Source organism: Taeniopygia guttata, chromosome 7 (assembly GCF_048771995.1).
Source record: "Taeniopygia guttata chromosome 7, bTaeGut7.mat, whole genome shotgun sequence".
In the NCBI taxonomy this organism is placed as follows: Eukaryota; Metazoa; Chordata; class Aves; order Passeriformes; family Estrildidae; genus Taeniopygia; species Taeniopygia guttata.
Genome location: NC_133032.1, coordinates 2522012 through 2543540, shown reverse-complemented (window position 1 = coordinate 2543540; position 21529 = coordinate 2522012). Strand labels below are relative to the sequence as shown.

Here is a 21529-nt window from a genome sequence, read left to right as displayed (position 1 = left end):
GTGAGTTTAGTAATGCTCAGTGGATTTTTCTTCCATCAGTTTCTCAATCCTCAGTGGATTTCATCTCCTCCACCAATCTGGCTGATGCCCAGAATCCCTGGAAAGCTCTGGGCACCCGCAGCATCCCACATCCAGGCCGCAGGATGGCTTGGCTTGGCTTGGAAGGCACTTGGAAATTCCTCTTCTTCCTACCCCCTGCATCAGCAGGGATCCCTCCCACTGGAACTTGGCGTTGCCCCAGCTGGGAGAGGCGCAGCCGAAATTTGGGCTCTTCGGAGCCCATCCCCGCTCCCTTTCCCCTCCCCTGCTGGGGTGGCTCTCAGGCAGGTGACACCCGCAGGAACTGCACTTTTTCCATGATGAAACCTCGCAATTCCCGCCTGGGCAGCGCCCAGAGCGTGTCTTTGGAGAACCATTTATGCTGGGAAAGACCTTTGGGTGCCCAAAGCCGACCCTAAAACCTGCAGGAGTGACCAGGAGGGAACCGTGGCCATTCCTGGCGAAACCACTCCAAGTGCAGAGGGAAAACCGGGCTGGGAATCCCACCAGGCTGTCATTGATCTCTCCTAATGCCCAGTAAAGCCATTTAATTGCCCAATAAATGCGCTGGCAGAACCATTTGACGCCCAGCGCCAGCAATTAGCACTTATTTATTTGCGTTCTGCCCGGCTCCCAGATGGGTTTGTTTGGAGCCGGGAGACTCCCTGGGCTCAGAGAGAGGATGAGGAGCGCTGAAGGCCGGGAGAGGAGAGGAGATGCCGTTCCAAGGAGCGGCAGGGATTGACCTTGGGCTTCCAGGGAATGCACAAAATCCCCGCAGTTGGCTCCAGCTTTTCGGGAATTGTGCTGCTGCCACCGAGGGCTGCTCGTTGCTCAGCTGGAGAGACTCTCCCAATCACCTCCTGCAGGAAAAAAAAGGGCATTTATTGCCGGTTTGGTGCAGGAGCAAAGGACTCGGGGAATTTGGGAGGATTGGTGGGAATCAAGGCCGGGAATGTCGGTCTGATGAAGGAAAGGGATCTGCAGCAGCCTCCAGCTGCCAGGGGAAGGATGAGGAGAGAAAAGCTGCCTGCCTGATGCCCGCTGGCAGCAGGAGGGAGAAAAGGGGTTCCCAAATGCCAAAACAGCTCATCCTGCAATGCTGCCAGCGCTGGATGGACACCGGCTTGGGAATCAATCCCAGCTCAGCTCCGGGCCAGCCCGAGCAGGGTGGGCTTCCCTTAGCAAACCCCCGTGGCTGCTGGGCCGGGATGAAGATGCCCCTCGGCATCCCCTGAAGGTCCCCTGCGAGCTGGGAGCCAGAGGGAAGGGGCAGAGCTGCAAATTCCCGTGGGGAGCAGCCTGTCCCGGCCAAAAAACCCACCGCGCCCCCCAGCCCTGCTCTCACCCTTCGCTTTGGAGGCGCCCTGCAGTTTTGTGGGGCATTCCCCGGAGGGATCAGCCTCTCCGACTGCTGCTGGGGAAAGCGCATTGGGCACCACCTTCCTCCCCTTCTCCTCCTCCTCCTCCTCCTCCTGCTCTTCCCAGCAGAGGTGCAGCATCCCCATCTCCCGCTCTGCGGATCCAACTGGTAATGGCCGGGCTGATTGACTGCACATCTCCCCGTAACTGAGCTTAATTAGCAAGCTAATCAGGTCTGGAGATGGTTCCAATTTATTTATTGGCTGGTGGCCGCCACTTAATCGGCCTGGCCAGTTAATACTGGCAGCGCCGAGGTTTCGTGCCAGGTGAAGAAACAATTGGGGATTTCATCCTCTCCAGCCCTCCCCGGAGCCGGGATGCAGAATCCCCTCCCTGCGAGGGGAGGCAGGCTCTGAGCTCCGTGGCCGGCTCGCAGCAGCTCTGCTTCGCCAGGGGGATGATTTTTGCAGGCAGAGAGAGAAAAGGAGAGTGTTCTTTGCACTCGGGCAGCGTAGCAGAGCTCAAACACCCAAAATAGTCCTTGGAGCAGGGACGAGGCATCCAAAGGCAGTGTCGTCCGTGGGTCACCTCTTCTGAAGGTGACCCAGAGCAAGGCTCTTACAACTTGTGCTTCTTAGTTCCCTCCAGCAGTGCAGAAGGGATTTAAAAGAGAATATTTTTTTTCTTTTTAAGAGGTATTTTTTTCTGGATTTTCCTTCTCCACTGGAATTACTGGGAAAGCGGCATTAATGTTCTCTGGGTGCTGGGGCATCTCTGGGCTCATGTTCTTGGAGTGGAGGCAAGGGAGAAAGGGGAGCACTGGTGGTGTGGCAGAGAGTTTCTGTCCCAAGTGTTGGGGAGCCAGGGAAGCAGGATTTGCTGCATGGGAAAAAAATTCCCATCCTTGGCTCCTGGCCCTCCAGATGTTCCACCAACCTCTGGATGTGGGACAGAGATGTGGGATGACAGCAAGAAAAGGAGGGAAGGGAATGGGATTTCCACAGCTTCGTTCCCTGCTGCAGAGGGGAAGCAAAGGGAAGAGAGGCAGGATAAAAGGGAGAAAACAGCTGGAGAAGGCACTTGCAAAGGCAAGAAGCCTCTCTTGGCTAAAGCATCAATTCCATGAAGGCATCCAGTCTCCAGCTGAAGACCTGGAGAAGATGGAGAGACCCCTCACAACTTGTTTGTTGGCTCTGATCTGTAATGGATCCATATTTTAAGCAAAAAACTTGAGGAAAAAGGGCCTTGTTCCTCCTTTGAGCTGCCAGATCCACTCCCCTCCCGTTGATCCAAGGGCCCTTCAGTGCCGGTATTTTCTCCTGTGAAGACACTTTTGGGCAGTAATTGAGTGATTTCCCCTCTCTGACAAGCCAGGAGTGGGTGGGAGTCAGGGCGTTGTGACCCCCTCTGGACCTGGCACCCTGGGGACAAGGGGTGACAACGCCAGCAGGGGACCCCCCCATTCTTCTCTCTCCACTGGGATGCCAGGCTGTTAACATCTCATTTCTGGAAGTGTCCCGGGCCAGGCTGGGCAGGGCCTGGAGCAACCAGAGCTAGTGGAAGGTTGAAATGAGATGAGCCCAAAACCAGCCCAAAACCTCCCATGAGTCCTGCAAGATTCCCGGGACATCCTGGAGCTGATCCATGGCAGGCAGGGAGGTGGGGGACTGGGAGCTGGATGCACCCAGGGAGGTGGGGGACTGGGAGCTGGATGAAACCAGGGAGGTGGGGGACTGGGAGCTGGATGAAACCAGGGAGCCCTGGCAGCAGGGGATGCTCCTGGCACCAGGGGAGCAGAGGATTGGTGGCTTCGCCTCTGGAATCTCTCCTGGAGAGGGTCATTAGAGGGAGTAATTGGGATCACCTTACTTTACAAATGTTACTTTGCAGAACGAGGCAGGAAGACAGATCGAACTCAACTATTATTCATTAAGGAAAGTCCTTTATAAATCCCAAATTAACAATTTCTCTCGGAGAGAGCCTTCCCATTACCCTCCTTTGGCGGGGACTTATTGCCGCTTTGGAAACTGGGAAATTCGAAAATAATTGGGGAGCGGGGAGAAATAGCAGCTGTGGGCTTAGGAGCCCAGCATCTGGTTGGAAAAAAAAAAAAAAATACAGATGTGTGTCTTAAAAATGACCATGAGCCTAACGCGGAGGGGCAGTGTTTCCGACAGACACTGGGAGCCCACGGCTCACAGTTATTGCTCCTTAAAAGCTCAGAGGTGCTTTCCAAGTTGGTTGCAGGGCATGGAATTCCAGCAGGAGGGTGGCCTAGTGGTTTTTTATCATGGAATTGTGGAGGAATTGTGTATTTGATAAGGTGTCTTACCCCCAGCTGCCACACTTAGGGTGACGCCTCGGGGATGGTGCAGGAGGATTTGTGGTGAAGAGATGTTACTGTGGCCCTGAGGAGCTGACAGGTTTGTTTCGAGTCAAGGCTGCCAGCAAAAATACCCCAATTCTTAATTTGTATAACCCATTCCCAAAGCTTCTTTTGCCTGTTCTGGAAATGCCAGCGAGGGAGGCAGATGTTTCTTAAAGGGCTTTTGGGGCCAACCCCACATTTTCCCACAGCATTTCCGAGTACAGATGCTTTTGCAGCAAAACCAAAAATCTTGAAGAGGATCAAAAACAGGGAGGAAAACAGTAAAAAATTCTGTTTATACTCAGGCAGTTGCAATTTTTATCACTTAAAAAAAAAAAAATCACTGCTAATGGCCCCTTTGGAGAGGCCATTTTTGGGGTATTGGCGCGTTTTAGAGAAGATTGGGAGCTCCAGGCGCTTGGCACTACACAGTCAGCTCCTCGCTGTTGGTAAGACTCTCCTGCAAAATTAGAAATGGGAATCCCCGGGTTGTCTTTTGCTCGGTTAATTAATAGGATGAGAGCACTAAAAGCGCTCCCCCGGAGCGGCGATGGGCCCCCAGCCCTGCCGGCAGCCCAGGGCCAGCAGCCCGGCCATCACCGCGGTGCCCCCGCCTGGCGCTGGTTCTCCCGGGGACTCGGGGGGGATGAATTCCCCTTCCCCGGAGCTGCGGCCGCGGCTGGAGGGAGCCGGGAGCGCTGCCCGGGGGATGCGGGGATGCTCCGGCCGCTGCCCGAGGGATGCGGGGATGCTCCGGCCGTGCATTCCCGGGGGTTCCCCCACCTTGGGTAGTCTGTAAAAGGCGGAGCGCGGTGCCCCACACACCCCCCCACCTCTCACCGGTGATTTTAGCTTTACAAATTCTGCGGGCGTTCCGTAGGATCGTTTTGCTTTTAGCTGCAATAGCCCTTTTCGGAGTGGTTTTACGGGTTGGACTCACTCTCCTGCCAGAGTGGCAGTCTGGGCACCGAGGAAACGCCGCCTTTTAGTTCGGAGCCGAGATTCTGGGAGATGAAGCAGAGGTTTAAAATCCACGTGGCTCCATTAAAAAAAAAAAAAAGGCAACAAACCAAGAAAACAAAAGTTCCCTCCAACCATCCTCCTTCTTTCCTTCCATCCTCCTGCTCGCAAAGGCGGCCTTTGGCTGCTCCCTCTTGCCAGGCTGAGCCCCGGGGAAAGTTGGGCGAGTAAGTTCTCGGAGCCGGAGGGAGGGCGGCACAGATCGATTGGCGAGTTTAATAGGATCAGGTCAGTGTAATCCTGTTTTAGCCATTGTAATTCAGGCAGCCAAGGAGACCTCAAACTATAGGGGAAGGGGCTTTTAAAACCGCAGCGGTCCTGCCACAAAGCCAGAGGCTGGGGCCGGGACAAAAGAGGGAGAGAGGATGAAGTGGCTTGAAATAAATAGATTAAGGCTTTCTATGGTCCAGGCGTAGCGGGAGGGAGAAAAGAGCAAGCAAGGGGCGGGCGAGCATCCCGCGGCGGCGGGAGGGGACGGAAGGGACCCGGCACCCAGGGGGGACACGGGCTGGCCGGGCACAGCGTCCCCTCCCGGTGCCGCCCCCTCCGCGCTGCCCGCGGTTCCGAGGGGTTGGGATAGGCAATCAATTTTTTATGGTGCGATTTATAATTCATACAGGTTGTCTTCGTACATATGGTGTTGCTTTTGTGCGTCAGGGTGCCGGGTGCTTTATGGGGTTCGCTTCCCGGCCCCATCGCTCCCCTCACGGCCCGCGGAGATGGACGCAGCCCCGTGGGACACCTGAGGGGTGTGTGGGGGGGTGGGGGGTCTCTTTCGAGGGGCCCGTGGGGGGACGGGGAGGATGCTCAGTCCTTCGGGAGGGCATTCCCAAGGGAGCACCCTCCCTGCGGGTGTGGGGGTCAGCCCCGGGGGTGCCCCCAGCACCCCCCGGCCGGGCACAGCAGGGCCCTTGTGGCACCCCCGGGGCCAGCGGGGCAGGGAAAGGCGCAGCCCGGCCGGTCCCGGCTGCAATAATGACAGCAATTAAGGCAGAGCAAAGAGAACCGAGGCAGAGCAGCTCGGGGGTCCGGGCAGCCCCGGGTGTGCCGGGCCCCGCGGCGAGGGGTGACCGAGGGAGGATTTAAAGGCGCTGATGTCTTATTTAACAGCGAGGCAGCGCCATCCCAGCCCGCTGCCCACAGGTCGCCTCATCCCGGGGCTGCCGAGCCTTAAAAAGCCATTTGTGCTAAATGGAAAGCCGGGCTTTGCTGGGGCTGCCCGGGGCTCTCCGGCCCCTCCGACTCTGGGTTTGCCGAGCACCGCGATTGTTCGATCCGCAGATGTAAGAGGAATTTATTGTAACAACAAATATAGTGATGTCAAAACCCAACCTTGGATTAAAGCCGGCAGCCAAAGGGGAAGTGTATTAATTTCAAACAGCATCAGAGGCCAGTGCCTATTAGGACGAGCTATTCTTCAGACCCCCCCATCAGAATTAATCATTGGGAGTTAATTTGAAGCTCAGACAAGTTGCTGTTAATTTAGTGCAGGGAGGACGGGATGGAATAAAAAGCTGAGGTGCTGGCCGGGCCTCCTGGGTCTCATTAATCAGCGAGCTGAGACGGCCTGGCTTGATTACAATTTGCAAAAAAATTCATTAGAGCCTGGGCGATTGACAATTTTTCTCTCTGCCTGTGATCTGACTCATTAGGCAGCCAAATGAAAGCCATGATGATGGTGATGATGACAGCTATCAACCCCCTCGCTTGTTTATCTCCTTCTCCTCCGGCCCCCGGCCCGGGGCTTCCCCCTCCAGCCGCGCTCCGGGTTAAAGGGGGGCAGCGGGGGACCCCGGCCCGCCGAGTAAATAACTTCCAGCGCTCGGGGCTGGCCCAGGGAGGGATGCCCGGCGGGGGACGGGGTGAGCAGCAGCTGCTGCTCCCTAAAATCCCGCACTCGCAGCCCCGGGAGGGGCACAGCCGGCGTGGGGGGTGCATCCCGATTTGGGGGCGGCAGGGCGCGGTGCTGGCCGGGCAGAGCCCCACGCACCGAGAGCCGCCCGCAATCAATTCAAGCAGCTCCAGAGATGATTTTTTTAGAAGCAGCGCCGGGGGTGGCACGGGTGCGTTTGTCCCACGCGTGTCCCGCGGCTCCCGGCGTCCCCCCGCGCGGGGACGGACCCCAGAAATTGTCATCATCATTCTCATGAATATTCCGTTTTTTTTAAAGCAGCGGGCAGTGCCGAAAATGCCGGAATTGATCGTGTTTTCCCGCTGCTCCCCGTGTGTCCGCGGCTGCCCGTGGGGTCCCCGGCGATGCTGGCCGGGGTTGTGCCTTTTTGGGGAGCGGCTGGTGGGGATGCGGACCCCCCCCGTGCACCCCCGGAGCCGCGGCCAACCCCCTCCGCCCCAAACAAAATAATATTAACAACATTAATTATTATAATTATAATAAATAAGTGATGAAGCGCGAGCGATGTGACGCGGCCAAGCCTGGGAGCCTGTCCCGGGACCGAGCGACCCCCCCGGTTTAATTATTTCATTTTAATAAACCCCCCCTCCCCTCCCCAGCGCTCCGTTTTCCTCGGGAAAATTTCATTTTTAATTCCAAATCGCCGCCGCCGAAGTCCCGGTGGCACCGGCACGGATGGAGCCGGGATGCGGATAATGGGGCGGGAAAATAAAAATAAAAGGGGATGAAAAGGATGCGGGAAGGGAAGGGGGGGACGCGGGACCCTTCGGCCCCGACCCCTCCCACCCCCCGATCCGGCCTCAGCCCAACGAAAACGGGCGCGGGGCTGGGGGCAGCGGCTGCACCCCCCAAAAAAACCCCAAAACGGGGCTGGGGGAGCGACCGGACCCCCAGACACGGGGCTGGGGGTGGGAGAGGCGGCACCCCCCAAACATGGGCTGGGGGCAGCGGCTGCACCCCAAACCAGGAGCTGGGGCCGCTCCTGCCCCCCACCCCCGCGGCCATCCCCGCTCAGCCACAGCTGAACAGCTTTTCTTGCAGCTTTTCCTCAAAATAAGGAAAATAGGGTGGGGAAAACACAAAAAAAAACAAAATAGAGAAAGTTTTCCACCCGGCTCCCACCTCCCCGGCAATAAATGCGGATTCGCAAAAGAAAAAAAAAACAAAAAAAACACAAAAGCAGAAAATCAAAAATTCAGGCGAGAGCAGCATCACCCCGCTCCGGCAGCGCAGGAGGGGAAAGGAAAATCAGCTCAATGCCAAATCCTGGACAGAACAGCCGGGGGCTGGAGGGCTTTTTCTTTTTGGCTTTTTTTTTTTTCTTTTTAAGTCTTTTTTTGTTTCTTTGTCAGTTTTTATTCACAAGACTTAGTTTGCTTTTAAATTTCATAATTTATAAGGAAATAAGCTACATTGAAATAAATTAAACACAATAGTGAAGATCGTGCAGCCTTGTTTTTTTTTTTTTTTTCTTTTTTCTTTTGCCTTTCCCCACCCCTCCTCCCTTTCTCTCCTTTAAACATGGATTGGTAGAATAGGCAAACCAAATCGACAGAAAGCCAGGCAAAAAAAAAAAAAAAAAAAAAAAAAATTTGAAAAACTCATTCCCCAGTGCCTGCCACTCAGCCATCGGCAATAAAAACCAAACAATAAAAAAAGGCATGAAATGAAACTCTGAGTTTTCTTTCGGTTTTTTTTGTTTTGTTTGTTTGTTTGTTCTCTCGTCTTTTTGTTTTCTGGTTTTTTTTTTACCTTTCGCCCGCAAATAAGAAAGAAAACCCCAAAGGTGGCTAAAGGCGCCGCGGGTTTGGCTGGGGATGCTCCGGGGAGGATCCAGCGCCGGCTCCGCTCCGCACCCGCGGGGTCCAAAGCGGGGCAGCCCCGCAATAAATCTCTCTGTGTTTGCGTGTCCCTTCTAGCCGGGATATCCCTGCTCCCAACCCAAACTGGTTCCAAAGTTTCGCTCGCAAGTTCGCTCCTGCTGGGGATTTGCCATGCGCTCGCTCGGGTTTTTATTTTTCGTGTTGTTTTAGTTTTTTTGCGGTGGGGTTTTTTGTCGCTGTTGGTGGTGGGGTTTTGTTTGTATTTTTTTCTTTGCTTCTCTCGTTTTTGTTTTTATTCGGGTGGGTCGCTTTCAAACCCCGGGTTGGAAAGTTTTCCCTTTAAAAACTTGTGACTCTGAGCGCGGGAGGAGGCAGAGATCAGGGTCGGGCTTGCTCCAGCTGCTGGTGCTGACTCCTGATCGCGAACCTGCTGACGTGCACCGGGATGGGCACCACGATCTTGGGGTTTCGGGAGGGTTCCCCTGTCTTGGAGTTGGCGTTGCCCGCCTTGACCCGTTTCCATTTCGCCCGCCTGTTCTGGAACCAGATTTTCACCTGCACCTCGCTGAGTTTGAGGGCGTGAGCGATCTGGGACCTCTCGGTCAGGGACAGGTACTTTTTGCAGTGAAATTCCTTCTCCAGCTCCAGCAGCTGCTCGCTGGTGAAGGCTGTTCGCCTCCGCCGGTTTTTGCCCGTGGACGTGGTGTTGGTGGAATTGGGGGGGTTCTGGGGGTTCTCCTCCAGCGCGTTGCCAGAGTCCTCTTCCTTGTGAGCCGCCTGGCCGGGGATGTTGTCGTCCGAGCTATAATCTAGATCGCTGTCCATGGAGAAACTTTCCTCCTTGCCTTTCGCGTCCTCCTCTGCTTTGGGGTCCTCCTTGCCCTGGCCCCGGAGAGCCCCGGCTGGGAAGGAAGCGGAGGCCTCTGGTTAGCATCCCGCACCCTCCGTGCCGCGCCCCCCGCCCTGCAGCTCCAGCACCCCAAAACTGAAGCCTCGGGGATCCTTTTTTTGGTTTGTTTTCCTCCTTTTTTTTTTTTTTTTTTTTTTTCCCTCTATCTGCCGGCGCATCTTTCGTTCGCTCCGATTTCGCCGGTAGCTTCCCGAGCGGCGGCGGGAGCTCAGCCCTCCCTTCTCTCCCTTCTCCCCGGCACCTCCCGGGGGTCCCCCCGCCCCTCCCGACCCCGCTCCCCCCGCGGCTCTCACTCACCGAGGGAAGCCTGGACGGCGTCGGCGGCGGGGAAGGGCAGCAGGGCCCCGTCCTTGCCCAGGAAGGCTTTGCCATCGTCGCCGCCGCCGTCCGCGGGTATCCCGTCGGCTTTCTCGAAGTTCCCCGGGGGCGCGAACTTCCTGGCGGCCTCCTGGTGCTGCGGGGAGGCGGGGAAGGTGCCGGGCAGCGTGGCCATGAGCGTGGAGGTGAGCGCCATGCCCTGGGCCAGGCTGGAGCAGAAGCCGGAGGGCAGGCTGGGCAGCTGGTGGTGGTGCGGGTGCGCGGGGGGCAGCGCGGGGGGCAGCGCGCCCTGCGGCAGCGCGGGCGGCGGCGGCGGCGGCGGCGGCAGCACCACGGGCCGGTAGGGCATGAACATGGGGTAGCCGGTGTACACGAAGTGGCCGGGGGCGGGCGGCGGGGGGCTGCCGATCAGCGAGTCGATGCTGAAGGCCGTGCTGCTTCCCAGCGGGCGCTGCATCATCATCAGCGAGGGCTGGAAAGCCGCGCTCATGCCGGAGCGGGGCGGGCGAGCACCTTCCTCCTCCTCGTCCTCCTCGTTGTCCGGCCGCTCGGCGGCGGCGGCGGCGGCGGCGTGCGGGCTGCGGAGAGCGCGGCAGAGCCGGGCAGAGCCGGGCAGAGCCGGGCCGAGCCGGGCGGAGCGGAGCGGGGCCGCGGCCCGGCACTGCCGCACCTCGGGGCCGCCCCGCCCGCGCTGCGCCCCCGCGGAGCCGCCGCCGCCGCTCTGCCCGCGCGCGCCGCCCGCGCCCATTCACATTTCGGCCGCCTGGGAACCCGGCCCGCCCCACGTGCCCGCCGCCGCCGCCGCCCATTGGCCGGGAGCGCCGGGGGGCGGGGCCTGGCGGCGAGGCCACGCCCCTCTGGCGGCGCCCCGGCCCACGCGTGAGCGCCGCGGGACAGCGCGGGGACACCGACACCGCCACAGCCCTGCCCGCACCTCGCCTTCTCCCCTTCTGTTTTAGTGCTTTTTCATTCACGCTCACCCCCTCTTTTCCCCCCTCCCCCCTTCTTTTTTTTTTTTCCTCTCTCTCTCTCTTTTTTTTTTTTTTTTTTTTTTTTTTTTTGAAAAGCCCCCAAATAGGCTCCATGTGGTTCTGGGTAAAGTCAGCCCCTGGCTTGGCTTTGAAATTGCTTCTGCAATTATGTAAAAGAGCCATTCAGCAACACGGCGGAATTAAAAGCGATGGAGGGGCTGCTCCCTTTTCTCCGGCGAGCTTCTCATGTTGGCCGGCTCAAAGCCTTTTCCAACACGACGTCTTTGGCGAGGACAAAAGCTGGAACAAAAAAAAAAAAAAAAAGGGGAAAAAGAAAAAAAAAAGCCCCCAAACTTGTAAATTGAACGTCAAGGGAACTTTACACAATTTCAAAGGCCATAAATAATGATAAAGGGACCAGGCGAAGAGGCAAACCCAGGCAATTAATGGAGGTTCCCAAGCAAAGATCAAGTGGTTTGGAAAATAAAATTAAATGCAGGGAAAAAAAAAAAAAAAAGAAGAAGAAGAAAAGAAGGAGAAGGGGAAAATAAAAAAGAGAAAGGAGGGGAGTTGACTGGGGAAGTTGAAGTCTTCCCGGGACAATGCTGCTGGCTGTGCCCCTGCGCTTGGCTTGGGGGGGTTCTGCAGCCAAACCCGCCTCCAAGTGGCTTTGGCCGGGGGGAGGGTCCCCCAAAAGCCGAGGATCAGCAGGAGACCCCGCTCCCACCCGGCTCACCGGCTCGGGAACCCCTTAAGGAGCCGCCGCTCCTTCCCGGTAATTGTAATTACTGCCCGAGTGGGCCGGGGAGGGCGGCAGATGTCGCGCAGGACGGTGCCACCCCCGTGGCGGTGTCGCTGCCAGCGGCGGGGACAACCCCGCTCCGTCCCCCCCTTTTAGCCGGGCACCCTGCGGACCCCCTAAAACCCCCCAGCCCCCCAAAACGAGCCCTGCGGGACTGGGGTCCCACCCGGTCCTCTGCGAGCGGCATTTCCAGCGCCCCCAAAATCCAAATTCCCTTTCCCGGCAGATTCCCGCTGCCACATGCCGCTGTTTGCCGATATCTGGCTCAGTTTATCCTCACCGCCAGCTGAAAACGTTCTTTCCTCGGCAGGAATTATGGGGGGCAGGTTGATATTTTAGGGCCTCAGCGCAGTTTTTGCTGCATCCCTGCCCGGCCGCAGTTTTGGGGTGCAGGATTTGGGGTCTCTGCGCTCCCGCTGCAGGGAGGATTTATCCCGGAATGGGGAGGGGGATGGCCCCGGCAGCAGCTGCCGCTGGGGATGGGCAGGGGGGCTTGTGTGATGTGTGTGCACAAACACTTTTGGGGCCCATCTCCGACTTGAAGGGACTGGGAAAAGTTTATTTATCCCGCTCATTTCCATATGTCCTGGCTCCGTCTTGCGGAGGCCACCATATGTGCAGCAGCGCGCCGCTCGGGCTTTTCCCAGCCCCGCAGAGGGTGGGATTTCCCCCGTGGATGCTTCGTGCCCGCTCTTCCTATCCCATATTTTTTTTCCTTTTCCCATTGCTCCACCCGACCATCTCAGCCCTCTCCTTACACCCAGCACGGACCAGAACCGAGCTAAACCCAAAAAATACTCACGGGGAGCCAAGCAAAGCCAGCCAAGAGGGGCAGAAAATTCCCTTTTTTTTTTTCTTTTTTTATTTTTTTTCAGGCAAACCCCGCTGGATTGCGAGAAGGGCAAGGATAATTAGGCACGGCATGGAAATGTGTACCAACACCCAGCTCCTGCAGCTGTTTTTATTGTCAGCCCCCTTCAAAATTTGCCCACAAACAAGTGCCTTTGCAGGACGGGAGTATTATTTCGGGCAAGAATGGGCTTTTTGTTCGGCACATAATTAGCTGATTTTTTTTTTTTCTTTTCTCCCGGAGGGGGAAAAAAAAAACCCCGCCAAAAAAACCAAAAAACCAAACCAACAAACCAACTCGATGCCTGATTGTGGCAGGTGCAAGCGGGGAGGGATTGTGCCTGGGGAATGGAGCAGGAGTGAGGGGAGCGATCCAGAGCTAATTCTTCCATTTGCCGGAGAAATTTTAATTGCGTGGGAAACATCACCAAAATCACCAAAACCACCTCGCCCTACAGTGCTTTTAAGTAATTTTTTTTAATTTTTTTTTTTTTTGCCTTAGGAAAGGGAGGTGAGCAAGAGAAGAGACCCTGAGCAGAAGTGCAGAAGTGCAGAAATGCAGAAGTGCAGAAGTGCCTCCCAAAATCAGGATCAGCCGCGGGGAAGGGGAGGCAGCTCCGTGCGTGGCTCCGGTTTTATTCCAGAATTTTGGGAGCTGCGAAGGGATGCGCCCCCCTCCTTCCTCCCCTCATCCCTGCACAGGGCAAAGTTAAAAAAAACCCAGCGAAACAAACTCCAAAATAATCCCCAAATCCCTCATTCGCCACATAATCCCATTAACTCCTCCACGTCTTCCCCTCTGAACTCCTTCCAGCCCCACTTCCACTCCACGCTTCTTTCTTTTTTTTTTATGGTTTTTAAACATCTTTTTTTCCTCGTTCCTTCGCCCTTATCCCCCATCCCCCCCCCCCCCCCCCCCCATTTTTAACAAACTTGAAGGTGCTCGGGATTTTCGGGTAAAGAAAAAAAAAAAAAAAAAAAAAAGGTTAAAATGGTAAAAAAATAACACGGTGCAGGTTAAAAAAAAAAAAAAAAAGAAATTTGACTTCCATAATCCCGGCTCTTATCCCGAAATTCGTTCGGCTAATGGGAAATAGGCTGTTTGAAAAATTATTTTAAATGGATACATATTTAAACAACCGGAGTCCGAGTATTTTAAGAGCCTTACAGGAGACCTTAATCAAACACATCGCCACGGAGAGTTTAGTGGTGGCAAACCCCACGCACTCTCTCGTTCCCGGCTTTTCGTGGAATCGAGTTGAGAAATCCGCCGGTTAAAAAAAAAAAAATCTAAAAAAAAAAAAAATCCCGAATAAAAGTCTAAAATATTCCCGGGTCAGAGGGGCACAGTCTCATTAAAACCAGCGCGGTCCTGAAACTGCACTGCAGACATTAAAGTGCAGTATTTTTCAATTAGAGCTGACGAATTCAATCAAAATTCCATAGATTAGGATGAAATGAGGCATGGGTCATTTACAGGGGAATTTAATTGCAGAGCCATTAGACAAATAGTATATTTGCCATTCTCACATTATCCATCATTTTAGACATCAATAGAAGGAGCAGCATCTTTACTAATACAGCAGCACTTCCCAATCTCTGCCTGTAAACACTCCCTTTCCCCATAGCTCCTGATTATATCTGATTTCATTTAAAGCCATGGGGGATTATAAATGTTCCTGCAATCAGGTTCATTAGGACTTCAAAAAAAAAAAAAAAAATCTCATTTCTGATTCGTATCGCTTTGCGGATCACCCAGCACAGCCCGCGCTTAAAAAAAAAAAAAAAAATTGAAATAAATAAATAAAAAAATCAAACGCTGTTTCATTACCGGGGCCACTTCGGGGTTTGATTATCGCCCTGACGAGCCCCTGTTCAGATGGTGAGAGGCAAACTCGGCTTCCCACTGGGATAACCCCCCCTGCATCCCGAGGGGGGCTCCATCCTGCTCCGGAGGGTCCCCGAGTGGGGAAAAAACACCAGACGGGACGGCAAAACCTGTGGGTTTAAAATTTATTTGTATTTATTTTGATTTTATTTTTTTTTCCGGTGGGAAGGTGTGCATCACTCCTTAATTCTCCCCCGCTCCTTGCAATCAGAGAGGTGTGTGCAGCAGGGCGGGGAATTCCCATTATTTGGAAATTGTTTTGCAGCTGGACCATCGGTGCTTTAATACCGCAGGGTGGGAAAACGAGCAGGAGCAGCTCAACCACACACACAGAGGGGAAAAAAAAAAAGAAGAAAAAAAAAAATCCTCGAGGAGAGAGGAAGGTCTCTGACATTTTTTGCCTTAATAGCAGCTTAATATTAAACGTCTTTCATAAAACACGCACATCCAGATCTACTTAAAAAGAAAAAAAAAAAAAAAGAGGGAAAAAAAAAAGAGAGAAAAAACACAGAAAGCCTTCATTTCCCCCAAATGTATGGCGTGCGCAGCGCTGTGTTAGCTGCCTCAGTAATTTAATTGGAATGAAACGTGAAAAATGTGTCATTTTTTGAAGAATTTATGCATCGCTTCCTGGAAATCTCATTGTCTTAACTAGCAGCCTACTGTGTTCTGTTTAGCAGGCATAATCGCATTTTTATGTGTCTCCGTATTAGAAGTTAATGTGACCTCCCGTCTCTAGCTGCTGGAAAATAATAATAATAACAAAAAAAAATTATTAAAAAAAAATTAAAAAACCCCTTAACAACAAAAATCGAGCCTTTCTCCACAGCATCTGCATCAAAACAAGGCGCCGCCAGGAAGGAAAAAAAAAAATCTATATTTCGGGTGTATATATATATATATATATATATATATGCATAAAAACCGCCCGCCAAACTTATCAACCCCAGCCCGGAGCATCATCCCACTCGGAGCATCATCATCATCATCATCATCATCACCATCATCATCACCATCATCATCATCATCCCACCCGGAGCATATTCATCAGCATCATCACCAGCACCACATCCCGCCCGGAGCACCATCCCGCCGCCGGCAGAGGACAAAACCCCGCACCCCCACCCCGAAGGGCTCGGAGTCGGTTTTTTGGAGGTTTTTTTTGCCTCTAAATCTCCTTTTTTGGGCTCTTTTTTGGGGGTCCCGGCTGCCCCCGACGGCCGAGCACAGCGCGCCCCCTGCTGGCCGCGGGGAGCAGCGCACCCCCCCACCACCCCACGCGTGTCCCCCTCCCACGGCCACCCCTGTCCTGCCCTTCCATCCCCTTTTCTGCCCTTCCCTCCCCTGTCCTGTCCTGCCATTCCACCCCCTGTCTGTCCTGTCCCCACCCTGTCCTGTCCTGCCCTTCCATCCCCTGTCCTGCCCTTCCACTCCCTGTCCTGTCCTGTCCCCACCCTGTCCTGCCCTTCCACCCCCTGTCCTGTCCTGTCCCCACCCTCTCCTGTCCTTCCATCCCCTGTCCTGCCCTTCCCACCCCTGTCCTGCCCTTCCCTCCCCTGTCCTGTCCTGCCCTTCCCTCCCCTGTCCCATCCTGTCCCCACCCTGTCCTGTCCTGCCCTGTCCCCTTGTCCCCTCATCCCAGCTCAGCGCTGTTGTGCCCCTGTGAGGAGCATTCCCCCCTCCCCCCCTGTGGATTTGGGGTTTTTGGGGATTTGAGGGGAAGATGGGTGACTTGGTGGGACTCTCCGCATCTCTCTCCGTGCACATGGAGGTAAAAGGTGACAAACATGAAAGGAGCAGCAAAATTTAGCTTGGCTTGGTTCATCCTGCCTGAGGCAGGGTGGGGTTTGCCTGAACCCCTGACAATTCCCACCAAAACAAAAAGGGACACGGAAATTTGGGATGGGGCCTCCCCCGAGAGGCACAAAATATTGGGAACACGGGGCAGGGCTGGCAATGCTCTGTCTCATCCACGGAGGGTGAGGGAAGTTGTGCAAGCAGCAGGTGGAAGCTGGGAGAGGGGCAGAATTCAATTAAAGAATTTTTCCTCCCCATTTCCATGCTCCAAGGGCAGCAGCTCTGGGAGCCAGGGATGCAAAGTCCAGCCAAACATGAAAACATGAAAAATCAGTTATTTATATATATATGTGTGTGTGTGTGAGTGTGTGTGTATACAATTATATACAATATGAATATTTATATATATATACACACAATATTATATATATATTTAATATGTATCTATATCTATGTATATACATAAAATAATATATAATATGTATATTTTTAATATCTATATGTATGTCTATATACGTATATATGCGAATATATATACACAATTATATATAATATGTATATTTATATATAAAAATATAATGCATATAATTTTGTGGTTTGGCTTTTTTTGGTTTTTGTTGTTGTTTTTGTTTGTTTGTTTGTTTTTTAACAAACCAAAACCAAGTGTAATTTAGCACTGGAAGAATTTTGGGGAGTTGTTCTCCCAGGGGATGCACATCCTTTGGTTCAGGAGGAAATAACCTGGGGAGCCTGAGGAAAAACAAATCCTTGCTCCTCCTGGTCCCTTTGGCCAGGTCACTGCAGGAGATGAAAACACAAATTTTGGGTTTTCCAGCCCATGTGCCAGCCTGGGGACAGGGACAGGCACAAGTCACTGGGAGGGGCTGGGAGATGAGGAGCTGTGTCACCGTGCTGCATGGAATAGCCACAACATTCTACATTAAGAAATAAAAAATTAAATCGATTTTAGCGTCTATATTAATGCCCCTGGACTCTGCATCCTGTTGAGGGATTCTACACAGCACCTCTGCTTGTGCCACTCCCAGGTGAGATTTATCCCAGGGGGTTTAATGCTCACCTGGACTGGTACGAGTCCCCTGAGCTGGTTTGGGTCACCTGGGCTGGTTTGGGTCACCTGGGCTGGTTTGGGTCACATGAGCTGGTTTGGGTCACCTGAGCTGGTTTGGGTTCCCTGCCCTGTCCTTCCCTTCCCTCACCTGAGCAGCCCCCGCTGCTTTGAGGGGATCCCCTCTAATCAGCATCATTCCTACAGCCACCAATCACTTAATTACTCGTCATAATCTATTTAAAGCACAATTAAAAGGGAGAGGGGGAAATCTATACAAATTACCAGCCAAAAGCACAATTTAGTCCTGCTGTAAATCCCTGTAAAGAGCCATTCCATCATCCATCCATCCATCCATCATCCATCCATCCATCCATCCATCCATCCATCCATCCATCCATCATCCATCATCCATCCATCCATCCATCCATCCATCCATCCATCCATCCATCATCCATCCATCCATCCATCCATCATCCATCCATCCATCCATCCATCCATCCATCCATCCTCCATTCATCATCCATCCATCCATCCATCCATCCATCCATCCATCCATCCATCCATCCATCATCCATCATCCATCCATCCATCCATCCATCCATCCATCCATCCATCCATCCATCCATCATCCATCCATCATCCATCCATCATCTATCCATCCATCCATCCATCCTACATCCATCCTCCATTCATCATCCATCCATCCATCCATCCATCCATCCTCCATTCATCATCCATCCATCATCCATCCATCCATCCATCCATCCATCCATCCATCCATCATCCATCATCCATCCATCCATCCATCCATCATCCATCCATCCATCATCCATCCATCCATCCATCCATCCATCCATCCATCCATCCATCCATCATCCATCATCCATCCATCCATCCATCCATCCATCCATCCATCATCCATCCATCCATCCATCCATCCATCCATCCATCCATCCATTATCCATCCATCCATCCATCACCCATCCATCCATCCATCCATCCATCATCCATCATCCATCCATCCATCCATCCATCCATCCATCCATCCATCCATCCATCCATCCATCATCCATCCATCCATCCATCATCCATCATCCATCCATCCATCATCCATCCATCCATCCATCCATCCATCCATCCATCCATCCATCCATCATCCATCATCCATCCATCCATCCATCATCCATCATCCATCATCCATCCATCCATCCATCCATCCATCCATCATCCATCCATCCATCATCCATCCATCCATCATCCATCATCCATCCATCCATCCATCATCCATCCATCCATCATCCATCCATCCATCCATCCATCCATCCATCATCCATCATCCATCCATCCATCCATCATCCATCCATCCATCCATCCATCCATCCATCCATCCATCCATCCAGCTGGAGCTGGGGTTGTGGCACTCAGGGGTTTTGGGAGGGAGCGGCACAGGCTGGGCAGGGTGGCACTGCGCCCTGGTGCCCGCCACGGGGAGGGCAGTGGTGCTTTGGGCAGTATCCCCCTCTGCCCTTGACCAGGGTCATGCATGGATGGTCATCCTTGACCATCCTGGACTGTCCTTGAATACCTTGGCCATTCTTGACCACCTTGACCATCCTTGACTATCTTCAATTATCCTTGACCACCTTGACCATCCTTGACTATCCTGGGCCGTCCCTGACCATCCCTGACCCCCCTGACCCCCCTGACCATCTCAGGCCCACTTGCTTGGATATAAAAGTGGACTTTCCTTCTCCCTTGGGGGGACTCCAGCGCCTGTGTTGTGCTCCTGGTCCAGGGGATTGTGTTTTCACAGAACCACAGAATATCCTGAGCTGGGAGGGACCCATGAGGGTCATGGAGTCCAAGGGAGGAGCACCAACCTTTAACCCCCCCTGCTTCTCTAATTTTCATCTTTTCTTTCAGCTCAGGTGTTCCTGAGGCCCTGGGTGAGGGTCTGGGCTGACACAGAAGCAGCACGAGGCGGGGAGAACTCCCAGGCTGATCCTTCCAGCAGCAGGGACGGGGAAGAAGAGGAACCTCAGGGAGGAAGGACAGCACCAGGATATTGCTTGTTTTTCCTGGCCCAGGGGAATGCTAACGCATGTGGGGAAAATATCAGTAATAAAATAATGAGATAATACTACTAATAATATACTTGGCTTTTTGTGGGCCTGCCTCGTCACCTCCCCAAGGATTTCATGGGAGGGTTTTCACTGTCCTTGGCAGTGGAGAATCTACAAACACCTCCCTGGGCTGCTTTACCTGTGCATCTCAAGCCTGAGTTTGCCAGGAAAAAACCCTTCAGGATCTTTTCCTGCAGCCTGGGCAGGTGTAATGCTCCCAGAGGCGCCAGCCCTCACCAGAGGCTCCACCACAGATGCTCTACTTGGGGTGTGGTTGGATGAGGGTGGATTTAGGGGTTGTGCCATTCCCCAAATCCTCAGGTCCTTACTTTCCAATTTCATTTTTTGCACTAGGATGCTGAATCCCTTTCTTCCAGAAAGTTTTGTCTCCCTGAGGCTTTTTTGGGGCTTGCTGGCTGCTGTTGGAGGGGATCACTCAGACACTCAGTCTCTTTTATTGGTCTTGTCCATCCTTGTCAGCAGGGAATTTGAATAAACATAATTATTCTCTTGGGACCTCTCCAGAGTAGCTCTGCACCCTAAAATAACACATTCAGGGTAAACCAATGATGGTTCTGCAGGGAAAAATGTGGGGGGGAAATTGCTGACTTGGCTGCAAAAATGCATCAGAGCCCATGAGAAAAAATCCCATTTTGTTCTGCTTTTCTTCTTATCTGGGGGGCAGATCATGTTTACAGCATTTCCAGGCAAGGAGGCAGCTGTGCCTTGGCACAAACATTGCCCTGGTTTGGGTGAGGGTGCCCAGGCTGAGGATTTCCACCTGCACAGAGGGATTGCTCCTCAGCAGAGCAGGAGCTGCGCCAGCCCAGAATCCTCCCTGTGCCCCGGGCTATTCCCTGACAGAGAATTCCACCCTGGGAGCTCAGTTCCTCTTCATCTCCTGCTAGACATCCCAAATATTCTCCTGTGGAAAAGAGAATCCTTCCCAGAGGCCGCATCCCTGGAGGGCTTTTCTTTTTGGTTATCAAGTGCTGGAAGAAACCCAAGCTGCTTTAAATTGAATTTTCCCCCTGGGTGCTCCTCCCTTGGCACAGAGGGAATGTTGGCAGGGAGTTATGAACAAGGGATGATCGCTTCCAGTGAAGGGAAAAGCCTGGGAAGAGCATTTGTCTCCTGTTTGGATATCTGGGCATCAGCAGGTGCTGGGTAGATGCTCTTGTTAACCTTTAAAAATCTCTGCTGAGGAATTCGCGAGCTCCGACTCTTCACCAGCGTTTCTGGCTTCCTGTATTTTCATTCACACCCTGGTTGTTGCCACCAGATTGGACTAAAATCACATTAAATAAGGGCCAAAATTGGTCTGCTGCTTTTTAAAGGACTCCTCTCCAGTTTTCTGGGAATACCGAAAGAGCTTTCCCAGGAATACTGAGTTCAGCTTTCTGTTTATCTCAGCAGAACTTTGACAGCAAAGCAGCTTTGTTTCCATCAATCCTGGTGCTTAATTCTAACTAATTTAAGCTCACTTCCAAGCCATTCCCAGCCTATTTGCAGGTGATGGGTGATGTCCCCTTCCTTGGACAAGTTACTTCTTAAGATAAAGGAAATTTGGGGTGAGTGGTGCTAGTGCTCCACCTTCGCCCTGCCCTGAGCTCCTGGATAAAATGGAAAGGGAGAAAATTATTTGGGATTGATTTTTTTTTTTAATTTCTTCACCCATCAGAGACTCCGGGCAGGTTGTGCCCACTGCCCTCCTTACGGCAGGATGGCTCCCACTGGCTGGGATGAAAAATTCCAGGCTGGGAAAGTGGGATTTGTTCGAAATGGGATGCGAAGAACAACCAGCAGGAGGAGCAGGAGATTGGGGCAGCGGAGGCTGCGGGGAAATTCCCGTCCCAAAAAAACCCACTCAGGCCCCGGTTTCCTTAAGGAAAAACCTCCTGTTTGGTTTTTCTTCCCGTCCCCGGGGTCGGAGCGAGGTTTATCTGTAAAAGCCCTGATTTTGTCAGGTCTCAGAGGGCAGGGCCAGCCCTGTGGCCGCTTTTGGGCTCTTCATTTCTCTGTCAGCATCCATTGAGGAGCTGTTCTTCCCCAGCTCCTCGAAACGATGGCTCCAAGGCCGAACAGAGCAGAGGATGAGGTTTAGCACTAGATGATGCTAAATGCTGCCTTTTCAAATCCCTGGGTTTATTTATTATTTTTTTTTCCCTTGCAGTGCTGCTTATTTCCCACAGCCCCAGGGACAGAGTGCCCGGGATGATGCTGGTACAGCTGGAGGGTGCCTGGGGCAGCTCCTCTGGGTCAGTGCCCATCTCCCCGG

The 21529-nt window shown here is 53.2% G+C and overlaps 1 protein-coding gene across 1 annotated transcript; it reads right to left on the bottom strand.

The window, feature by feature from the left end:
• Nucleotides 1–7937: 7937 nt before the first annotated feature.
• GBX2 (gastrulation brain homeobox 2) lies at nt 7938–10424 on the bottom strand. The gene is made up of 2 exons (XM_030277044.4): nt 9732–10424; nt 7938–9426 (listed from the first exon to the last, which is right to left on the bottom strand). The coding sequence occupies exons 1-2, from the start codon at nt 10240–10242 to the stop codon at nt 8903–8905; spliced, it is 1035 nt and encodes a 344-aa protein (XP_030132904.1). The 5' UTR covers nt 10243–10424; the 3' UTR covers nt 7938–8902.
• Nucleotides 10425–21529: the final 11105 nt, after the last annotated feature.

What these genes read in the sequence shown, in the direction of transcription:
- GBX2 (XM_030277044.4), bottom strand. Translation starts at nt 10,242, where the DNA reads ATGAGCGCGGCTTTCCAGCCCTCGCTGATGATGATGCAGCGCCCGCTG. An exon ending in CGCCGTCCAGGCTTCCCTCG is followed by an intron (nt 9,427 to 9,731) that starts GTGAGTGAGAGC and finishes CTTCCTTCCCAG; the next exon opens with CCGGGGCTCTCCGGGGCCAG.